Below are 11045 nucleotides of genomic sequence, written 5' to 3'. Positions count from 1 at the left end.
TGCAGCTTGCCCTTTCTTCCTTATTCCTGGACTCCAGTCGCCCTAGGGAGGACCCCAGACTCTTTAAAAAATGAGTCCTGGAGCCCTGGGCCTGGGCCCTCCGCTCCCGCTGCCCTGCCTTGCCCTCAGGCTTCGGAAAGGTAGGAAGAGAGGGAGGAGTGGACAAATGTCCGGCTACAACTGGCTCGGAAGCTGTCTCGGTTCCTGGTTCCCACCAGAGCCAAGAGTGACACCTGATCCCGGGGGATTGTGAAATGGCATGAGGTGGCAGGGCGCCCGCGCTGCCCGCTGTGCTTCCTACCCGCCTCCTGCACCCCTCGCTCGGCCCCGCCCCCGGCGCGAGCGGTTAAATCCCCTCCACCCAGGCTGCAGCTCACACCTGCATCATGCCTGCCTGTCGCCTGTGCTTGCCGGCTGCAGGCCTTCTTCTGGGGCTGCTGCTGTCCACCCCCCTCTCAGGCGCAGGTAAGTGCAGCCAGGAGTGCGGTACCCAGAAGTAGGGGCTCTGGGGGGCGAAAGTGGGGAGGTCAATGAAAATTTAAATTTTGGGAACCCTGGGGCCTACAGTTAGTGATTCTTGAAGCGTTGGATTCAATATACTGGCTGTGGGGAGACCCCTGAACGCTGCAAGTTAGAGGGGCGGAGGCTCCCCCTTAGCTGTAGGCGGAGACCCAGTGGAGCGGGAAGCTCCCGGGATGATCGAAGCTGGCTCAAGTCCCCAGGGGACTGGGGCTCTAAAGCCAAGCAACAAGGAGCCCCCAAGTATCAGAGACCCCTGGCCTGGGAATGGGCCCCTCTGGGGTGTTATGAGTACCTCTGGGTCCAGAGAATCAGAAGTCCGTGGGGTTGAAATGTGAGGATCTTGGAGCAGGGGGATGACTATCCCGGTGGACTGGACTCGGTTCTCCCGGACAATTCTCTGCTCTCCCCATCCCCAGATGCGGGAACAGAGAAACCGGGTGTGTGCCCCCAGCTCCAAGAGTACTGAGTGTGTGGCGGAGTGCTCCTCGGATAGTCAGTGCCTCGACAGCCTCAAGTGCTGCCAGGCCGGCTGCAGCTTTATCTGTTCCCTGCCTAATGGTAACCCCTCAGCGACCTGGCAGGGACAAGGCGGGGCAGTCAAGTGCTGCGAGAGGCGGGGAGCGCACGGTGCTGGGAGGAAGGGCACCCCGGACCCAGGGACCCCCACCCCCTGGAAGGTTGAAGCGGTGGAAACCCGATCCACGTATGCCCTCCCTCGTCCGGCCTTGGGTGGATGCGGGCTGGGGCGGGGGAGGGGGACAAGGGCGTCACTGAGGTGCGGCCCAGGGGGGAGGTCCCCCCATTCCTGGTTGGGCTCGATTCTCTGGTGCATGACGGGCTTCCGGGCACGCACAGCGAGACTTTGTTCCGGGACCCGGGCACAGTGGCTTCCTTGGCTGGAGACTGTGGGCAATCCCTAGGTGGCATCAGGCCTGGGACCCCAGCCCTGGGGACCTCTTGCCTCTGGAGTCCCTCCCTCAGGACCTTCCACCATCTGGCCTGACTAGACTCCTCAGATTCCTCCCTGAGGGCGGGAAAGAACTTTGCCACACCCTAGTCTGTGGAAGTGAGCGGCCCAAAGAAATATTCTTGCACAAAGTCACACCGCCATCCTGTGGTTGGCAGAGGTTCCGTTTCTTTCTTTGACACTTTCTGGCTTTCCCTCCTTTATCTTTATTTATTTATTTATTTATTTATTTATTTATTTTTATTTATTTATTTATTTTTATTTTTCGAGACAGGGTTTCTCCGTAGTTTTTTGGTTCCTGTACTGGAACTAGCTCTCTTGATCTTTAAAACCATCTCCACCCTTAGGACTGGCTGAGGAAGAGCTCTGGGATACTTCTTCATCCGTTAACCCTACTTTTCCATCAGAGGGAGGTCAAATCACCACGCCACCTGCTGTGGCCATGGACGAAGGTGTCCTTGGTATGGAATCTAAGCTTCTCATTTCCAAGAGAGAACAGCTGAGGCTAGGAGGTGGGGGTGGGGACAAGAGGGAAACACAAAGGTTTGTAGTTGCTGGTCTTGATGGTGGCCACCACCCCTACCCCCTATTTTGCCTTTACTATGTTCCCCAGGGATGCCACAGACCCTGGGAGTGTTTATACTTAGGAGTCCCAAGGCAAAGAAAGCAGCACGGTGGAAAGTGGAGGGAATTACTTACTGTTATCAAGAAGTTTGATTTTTTCAGGGTGATGTGTGTGGGCGATAACTGCTTTTGTAAGAACCCCGCAGTGTAGTGACAGGGATCCCATGTGACATCTAAAGACGGGGGCTCGGGAGATTTGGGCCCTCAGTCACAAGGGTAGAAAATGGCAGAGCTGTGTGACTCGGGTTGAGGTTCTGTGATTTCAAAACCATCTGAGAGCAGAAACAGGGTCCAGGACCTCTGGGAGCAACTCAGGTTCCCACAATCAACTCAGGTGGGCAGATCTAGGTGATCCAACTTCAGGGCAGTGTTCGACCGCGCTTTGCTGATTGTCTACCTGGACCCCCTAGCTTCTTACCCCCTTACTCCTTTGCCTACCCAGAAAAGCAGGGCTCCTGCCCCAGTGTGGACTTCCCCAAGCTCGGCATCTGTGAGGACCAGTGCCAGGTGGATAGCCAGTGTCCTGGCAACATGAAATGCTGCCGCAACGGCTGTGGGAAGATGACTTGTGCCACACCCAAACTCTGAGGTAGGTGGGAGCAGGAGAGCTGGTTCAGAGATGCCCAAGTATGGGGTACTTTCTTAAGCAAGTTGCAAAGGAAGACCTCAGAAAACACAGTGATAATGAATCTGTCCATAAATTCACCTTCAGCATCTCAGCTAATATTCATCTACAGTGTGATTCATCTACAAATGAATCAGACACAGGCTGGGGGATGGGTTTTCTTGTCTAGTGTGCAAGGAAAGAGATAAACAAGCTGATTTTGTAGTATGTCACAGGGAGGTACATGGCAGGGGACAAAGAGAACAGGAGGGAAGTGTTCTTGGCGGAGGAGAGACAAGGGGCGTTACTGTAACTTTTACACGAGACAGTGGGTGAAGATTTCACCAAGGAGGTGTAAAACCAGAGAAGGGACACGAGCATGTCCAGGCAGAGGTAGCAGCAATATGAAGGCTGCCGCGCACTGCGCCCCCGTGTCTGCGCTCCGTGCGCTATTACCCGGTTCGCGAGCTTTGGGGAAGGGTCTGGAGGTTAAAATACACAGACACACACAGACAGAGACACAGCAACACGGGTCATCCTTGAATTCCCCAAGAATGCCCCCTTTATTGTGTTCAGGGGCAGATTATATAGAGATAGCCATGCCCCAGCCAAACCTACCAGAAACCACTCTCCTGCCATCAGGAACTCATGAAGGTCTCGTGCTCAGAGCAGCTGTAGGCACTCAGATCAGGGGGGGATTACAAGAAATTCGGGATCTGGGGTCTCATTGCTCCCAACAGAAGGCAAAAACATACTGGGGCATTTAAGGAAGAACCCGAAGGCTGGGTAGAAATAAGAAGGAAGGCCAAAAGGTCTGGGACAGACGATTTGAGGGCCTTAGAGGCCATTGTCTCGACCCAGAGGTGTGTCTGCAGAAAGAGACTTGCCCTGATATTTTGAAAGGGCCCTCCTGTATTATGCTGCGATGTGGCTAGAACGCTGAGGGCAGGAAAAGATTCATAGACTCACCTGTGAATGGACATGGCAGATAAGCCTGACCAGGAGGGAGGCAGGGGACAGAGGTGGCCAGTTCACAAAGAAGAATGGTGGAGTTTGCTGATGAGTGATGAGGTTCTCTTTTGTTTAGCAGGAACTTTGTTAAGTCAGGAACTGGAAAGGGGTGGTTGTGTCCTAGGGGAGAGGACAGTGCTGGGGGCGGGGCAGGGAAGAACGGATGGCCAGTGGGGTTGAGAAGGTATTTCTCTGCACGGTGAGTGGGACACAGAGGAGATAATCTCTGTTTACTCCAAAGGCTCCTCTTTGTGGGCAAAGGCGCTGAGGTCATTAACTTCTGTTGCATTTATCAGTTGTGTCTGAAATAGGTTAAGCATTCACTCTGAGCAAGCCAGGACTAAATTCAGTACCTTTAGTGCTTCGGGCCCTGAAAGGAGAAGTTTGGGGAGTCACTTCCCTTTGTATGTGACTAAAAACAAAATACTATTCAGTTGGGGCTAGAGAGGTAACTCAGCGGAGAACACTTGGTTTCTGGTGACGACCAGCTATAACCCCAGTTCCAGGGGCTCTGGTGCCCTCTTCTGGCATCCAAGGGCATTGCACACACAAGGTACACATAGATACATGCAGAACACACACACACACACCTAACACAAAACACCAATATAGCATCATGTCACACAGTAAGTGTTAAAAGGGGAGAAACTGAGACAGAGGCTTGGTTGGCCTGTTTGAGGTTCTGGGACAGAAAGGAGACCACTCCCTCCAGCTTGCAGTGCAGTGATTGAGACGGAAGAATTGATGACACAGCCTGCATTACTCAGTGACCACTGCTGTGGGAGACAGATGAGGAAATGCCACCCAGGCTGGAGGGAGGGAGGATGGAGTAGGCGCAGCTGGAGAACGCTTCCCAGGGGCTGACCTTGAGGTGGCACAAAAGGATGAGGCCGTGATTCATGGTTTGGTGAGATGCAGGGTGGGATGCTGTTCAAGGCAGAGGAAGCCATGATGAGCAAGAACTTGGACAAGCCATTGGGTGCAATCACAGATTGCTCGGGGGTGTGGGGGGGAATCCATTAGTATACACAGAGATAACCAAAGCCAGAGACACGGAATGTGCCCAATGTCTCATGCTTGTTATTTCAAAGTATGCTTTTCAGAGATTAGGAGGGAGCTGTGGTCTTCCTAGGACCCTGAACTATGCTATGATGCCAGTGTTCTCCTTGAATGTCAACTGCATGGTGGGCATTGCAAGCAGGAAGACCAGGTTCAGATTTCTGCTCTGACCTTTACCTAGCTTCTTCTGCTCCTCGACCACAGTTATTTTCCTTACAGATTGGGGATAAATGTCATCTATTTAGCCAGTTTAGCTCAAGTTGATCTAAGGAATAAAGGCATGGTGGGACGTTTTGGTGGTAGAAGGAAGATTCGAGGGAGATAAATGTTTCTGCGTCTCCAGAGAGGCCACAGTGGTCAACTGGGATCATGGCTTACCCAAGGAGGTCCTGGAACAGATTTTACTTGAAGTACAAGAGATGGGTCTAGAACCTGCTGGAAGATGCAGGCAGAGCTCCCAAGAAGGCGGTGCATCGCTGTGTATGCAGTGTGACGGAGGAAAGAGGAAGCTAGGTCAGGATTTAAACTGCTGACACTTGTGTTTAGTGTGACAGATGTTAGTGTTGATGATGTCATGGTTTTCTTCCTTCAGCCGCAGTCACCACCAGCCTGAGGAATGGGACGAGAATGCTTCTGCCTGGCCGTGCATCTGGCATCATTCCCGGGGCCTCCCTTCTCTCTGGTCTTTGTGTTTCTTCCTGGACCTGCAAAAGCATCTCCCTTTTCTAACCAATAAAGAGCTCCCTTTCAGCAATGGAGACGCCATAACACCTGCTCTCTCCACTCTGCCTGTTTCCCCTGACTTGGTTTAGGTGGGTGAAAGAGTATGGGACAACTGGGTCATCCAGGCTCAAAATCCAGGGAAAGATTAGTTCTGAAGTCATGAACAACGATTCAGGTATGTCTCTGGGGTGCTAGCACTTCTCTGGTGAATCCTTGCACCAATCCTGTGAGGTTCCTTATTCTCCAAGGATCCTGGAGCCAACACATCCTCTTACGGGTGGAGAAACACCTCGGAAATCACTCATATTCACCCTTGGGTGTGTTGCGTGTCTCTCTGCCAGCCAATGCTGGGAGACATGCTCAGGGAGGCTTCCTGGCCGCTCAGAGTCCTCGGAGAAGTTCGCGACAGTCTGGGGGTCTGCTGAGCAGGCCATCAATAAACGGCACAAGTCTGAGGGCCTGGATTCAGATCCTAGCACCCATTTATAAAAGGTCAAGTGCAACATTATGCCTTCACCCTACCACTGGGGTGGGGATGAGGTGGGAGACAGGTTAATCCCCAGATCTTTCTGGACAGCCAATCTAGCTAACTGCCAAGCATCAAGTTCAGAAAGAGACAACTTGCGGGAATTGGCTCTCTCCTTCCATCAGGTGGGTTCCAGGGATCGTATTCAGGTGGTCAGGCTTGGTGGCAAGCACCCTTACCCACTGAGCCATCTCTCTGTCCTCCCCCTACCTGTGTGGTTTAAAAAGAAGTCCTTGCCTAGCTTTGTGTCTCATCTCACCTTGAAATGACAGAGCGGACAGGCTCGTCTTCCTCCTCTCCTTTCAGAGAGTAATAATTGTTGCTTAAGGAAAACCAGAGGACCTGGGGCCAGGGATTGTCTGTTCTCTTCCCACGTGACAGAAAGACATGACTTGGCTTTAGCAGTAGATAAAAACTCGCTATTTTTAAAATTAATTTTAAATTTAAAATTAAAAGTGGCCTTAAAATCTTCAGGTTTTTTACCCTCTTCATTTTCTATTTCTTCCTGTTTCTGCTTAGTGTGGAGCTTGGTACAAACATCTCTTACATCATGGGTCATTTCCTTAGCCAAGTATAGGCCCTTTTAGTTCCAACTTTGAGTCTTTATCATCAGGTGGGTGGAACAGCAATCCATACTAAGTTTTGAGTGGCACTTCTAAATTTTCCCAATGGACTTGTATTTTACAAGGAAAGATTTTTAAGCAGGATGCCAACATTTGTGCAGTTTCTGAGATAGAATTAACTTTAGGGAAATGTATTTAGAGGAATGCATTTTTTTTTTTTTATTCACACACGAAAAGCCTTAGGGGACCCCATAGGGAACTTGACTTCATGGAGAGTTGTACAGGCTTGATAAATCAGGAACGTCTGCAGGCTAAGCGGCACTGATTTCTGGTCAGAAAGTTGTTTTCGTTGCCTCCACAGCCTCCGTAGCTAAACCGCTCACACTTGCCAGATTTGATGTTATAGTGCCATCGCAGCTGCATGGCTTGACACTCACCCCTTTCCATAGGAAGTTTGCATAGCTCTGGTATGGGCTTTCTGAATACTTGAAGAAGAAGAGTGGTTAAGGGGGCCGAATCCATCACCACCCCTTGCTTCTCTCCCCTCTGCTTGAGGCTTCCATGGCCACAAGGTGCAGGGCTGAGACCATTCATGACAGCCACCTCTTCCCACCCGAACTTCTCCATCTCAACAGAAGCCAAGGTTTGTACTTCTGCAAGCAGTGAAACCTCCCTTGCCTGGGATTTCGATGTAAGCCCTGCCACCCACGACTGCATGAGGCTGTAGAGACATCACATCTCCAAGTCTCCAGCTGGTTGTCTGTGATGCCAAGGAGCTGAGCCCTGGATCTCCTTCACCCCCTCAGATTTGATTTGCTGTGGTCAGACCCTGCAGGTTTCTGCCTTCTATATCACAGTCTGTTCCAGAATGGATAGACTGCAGGGAAAGGGTGGGCCTTGAGTCTGAGAGCAGGGTTTCAAGTCTGACACAGTCATTTGCTAGCTGATAACCCTATATGCAGGACCTGTCTCTTCTACATTGAGTTTCTTGACCATAAGCTGGACTGTAATGTTCACATTTTAGGGCTAATTGGGAGGTTAAAGAGAACTAATGAGGGCTGGGGGTGGGAGAGAAACACACTTTTAATCCCAGCATTCAGGAGAGGCAGAGGCAGGGGGATCTCTGGGTTGGAGGCCAGCCTGGTCTACATAGAGAGCTCCAGGCCAGGCAGAGCTGTATAAGGAGACCCATCTCAACAAAATACAGCAACAAAAATAGGGAACAAAACCAAGCAAAAACAGCCAATAAGAAGCACTGAGAAGTCCAACAACTAAAAAACAAACAAACAAAACCCAATCACTGGATAACGGTGAACTGCCCCTAAGCATCCTCTTCTTCCTAAGCAACAAGACCTAGCAATACAAACCTTGCATACTAACTCTGTAGCCCTAGTTCCTGGTGCAAGGATGCCTCTGAGGTCTCAGCAAACACCCAACAAAGCCACAATAACCATGAGCTCCTCGTGCTACAAGTTTCTTTGTATTTTTTACTATGTGAGGTGTGTTTTGCAATTACTGCTTTATATGTGCATTCACGTGTTGGGGGGTATATGTGTGCATGGGTGCATGTGTGTGTGTGTGTTCATATGTGTTGTGGAGGCCAAAGGACAACTTAGGTGTTGTTTTATGGGGATTTTTTTGAGTCATAGTTCCTCACTAGGCTGGGGTTCACCAAATAGGCAAGGCTGGCTGGACAGTGAGCACTCTGCCTCCCGAGCTCTGGGATCACAGCATGCCTCGCGACTGACCCTCTCCTTTCCTTTTCTTTTGATGTAGGTGTTGGAGATCAAATGTAGGTCTTTAGGTTTCCAAGGAGAATGGTTTACAGAATGATTTGTCTTCTCAGTCTCTGTAATTACCCTTCCTAGTAACTTTGGGGTGAGTGGAAGATGCAGAGGGCCTCGTGTGTGCCAGGCCAGAGCTCCACCGCTAGCTAACCTGCCTCTCTGGTCACTCTATCATGGCTTACCATGCCACATGAAGAAACTACAGTCAGAGAGATGGGGCATCTGTTCTAATGCCAGGAAGTGGGAGAATCAAGACATAAAGCCAGCACGATCCAGGTTCTTAACCTGTCTCCTTTACTGTAGTGTGAAGGGGTGGATGAACACTTTGGGTGGAATTTGGCAGCAGCCTAAGCAGGGGAGAGGTTCAGGTTCTCTATGTCAATGCCTTGTAAGACTGGTGCTAGATACAAGAACAAAATAGTTATCCAGTCAAGATGGAAATGGATTGGGGAGGTGGGGCAAGTTGGCATGTTTGCGTAGTGTGTGACATCCTGGTCACAATAGTGTCCTCCTTGACCCCAGGTGACTCAAGAGGAGGTGGAGTCCCACTTGTTTTAAAATGTTCCTAGTCTGCTTTCCCTCTTCACTGGTTCTGTTAAAACCAAGAAGAAATCACTTTATTTATTTTTGTGTGTAATAGAGGTGATCCCCCTTCTCTCTCTCTCTCTCTCTCTCTCTCTCTCTCTCTCTCTCTCTCTCTCTCTCTCTCTGTGTGTGTGTGTGTGTGTGTGTATGTGTGAATAAGACACAACCATTGTTCTTATCTTCTAGAGGAAAAAAACCCTGATATTCTGAGAGACCAGACAACACCCTTGAGGCATAGATTTTTGTAGGTAGTAGGACCAGCACCTGACCCCTGATGCTACTGACTCGGGGGGACCCAGGGCTCCTACGTGCTAATAACTGTTTCCCCACTGAGCTATATTCCAGCTCTGAATGTTCGTAAAGGGAATCCTCCTATTCACAAGAAGGTCTGAATATATCACATTCACGCCCCTCCCCCATCCACCTGCTGACTTCAAACCACAGCAGAGACAGTGGCCCAGGAAGGAGCCTGACCCTGTCAGGAGGACACATCAAAGTTGAGCATATATCTCCCCTTCTTGATCTCGCTTTGACCATCACAAGCCCAAACTTTCCTCTTCCAATGGTTTCTTCACTGTCTGTTATGCTATGACATATGCTGTGTGCCTCCCTCCACACCCCCTACCCCCAGAATTTAAAGGCAGTGTCTTTGGCTGGTGGCTGTAACTCCAGCTCCTAGGATGGTGCCTGGCACACAGCAAATACCTGACTGCGTCTGCCAGACCTGAACTGGCTCCCTGTCCTGCTGGTTGAGAAACAGACTCTGTCCTGCGGGTCCCTACTCAGTTCCTGGGCTACGCTGAGGCCCCCATTTCATACCAACCTTTACTTGGTTCTGAGCAAAGCTCTTGGCAGAAGGCGAGGATCAGGAAAACCCAGAAGGAGGCCTGGAGCCGCATGGTGTCTGCCGGCAGCGGGGCAGTGGCGTAGTCTGGAGCTGTCTTATTCAGGGAGAGAAGAGCCTAGGAGGAGGAGCTGACTCTGTGTCCTGCTCACTAACCCCTAACTGCTGCCGCGCGCCAGGGCTGGCTGCTGCCGGAACAGAGAGTCCCGGCAAAGCACAGCCTCTCTCTCCTCCAGGACTTATCTGATCTGAACTCCGAAGCCAATGTGCTACCATGTCGGTCCTGAAGCTCCTTCAACAGGAATGGGGCCGCAGTTACTACCAGCGGTGTGCCTTCGCATTTCCAGGCACCACACAAAATACACCGCACACACTGCTTGTCCCTGATGTTTACACAGGACCTGACTTGGGGTCCTGACATCCAAGCTGGGCCGCTCACATTTCCTGTAACTCCGGCTCCAAGAGAATCCAATGCGTGTGGCCTCAGTGGGCACCTATACACTGTGAACGACCCCCCTCCGCATGACATACGTCATCAAAAGGAAAATAAATCCTCGGAAAGGACAAGCCTGAGTTTCTCTGATGTCCTGTTCAACATATGGTCTCTTCTTTTCAAATGTACTCCTGCCGTAATGCCACCAGTCACCCCGTGACACAGCTGATTGGGGTGGGGGTGGTGAAAGTCAAGCCTATGGGACCTCTCATTTTGGACTTTCAGTTTCCAATTATCTGTCTGTCTGTCTATTTATTATGTATAGTGTTCTGCTTGTGTGTCTGCTTACAGGCCAGAAGAGGGCACCACCAAATCTCATTATGGGTGGTTACTGGGAATTGAACTCAGGACCTCTGGAAGAGCAGCCAGTGCTCTTAACCACCAAGCCACCTCTCCAGTCTGCCTCTCCACCCCCAGTTTCCAAATTTTTTTTTGATTAGGTAAACCCCCTTTTAAAATAAGCCATCCAGCCTCAGGCATTTTGTTATAGCAACAGAAAATACACAGAAGCATTCCGTTTTGCAAGAAGATTCAACTGCTAAGTTTCAGAGCCACAGCTGTGTCGCTCATCTGTTCGGCCCCAGTGATTTGTGCCACTGTTAAAGAGACATTTCTCAGGTCTCTTTCGTTGTGTGGATCCTACTGCCAGGTGCTGCCTCCATCACACCTGGGTGCCCCAGGGAGTTATGGGAACAACACACACTTGGTCAGAAGTTAGAACCTGTCATCTGGATGGA

At 50.7% G+C, this 11045-nt stretch overlaps 2 protein-coding genes across 2 annotated transcripts; one reads left to right on the top strand and one right to left on the bottom strand.

The window, feature by feature from the left end:
- Positions 1–341: 341 nt before the first annotated feature.
- Wfdc2 (WAP four-disulfide core domain 2) lies at positions 342–5545 on the top strand. The gene is given in 6 exon segments (XM_057781714.1): positions 342–465; positions 939–981; positions 983–1080; positions 1837–1950; positions 2556–2702; positions 5380–5545. Coding segments are annotated over 5 exon segments (480 nt in total). The 5' UTR covers positions 342–386; the 3' UTR covers position 2702; positions 5380–5545.
- A 1302-nt stretch (positions 5546–6847) lies between these two features.
- Positions 6848–9927, bottom strand: Spint3 (serine peptidase inhibitor, Kunitz type 3). Its single transcript, XM_057782076.1, has 2 exons — positions 9795–9927; positions 6848–7084 (listed from the first exon to the last, which is right to left on the bottom strand). Exons 1-2 carry the CDS (start codon positions 9868–9870, stop codon positions 6894–6896), a joined length of 267 nt encoding a protein of 88 aa, XP_057638059.1. The 5' UTR covers positions 9871–9927; the 3' UTR covers positions 6848–6893.
- Positions 9928–11045: the final 1118 nt, after the last annotated feature.

Source organism: Chionomys nivalis, chromosome 9 (genome assembly GCF_950005125.1).
Source record: "Chionomys nivalis chromosome 9, mChiNiv1.1, whole genome shotgun sequence".
NCBI lineage: Eukaryota > Metazoa > Chordata > Mammalia > Rodentia > Cricetidae > Chionomys > Chionomys nivalis.
This window is presented reverse-complemented; position numbering and strand designations above follow the sequence as displayed.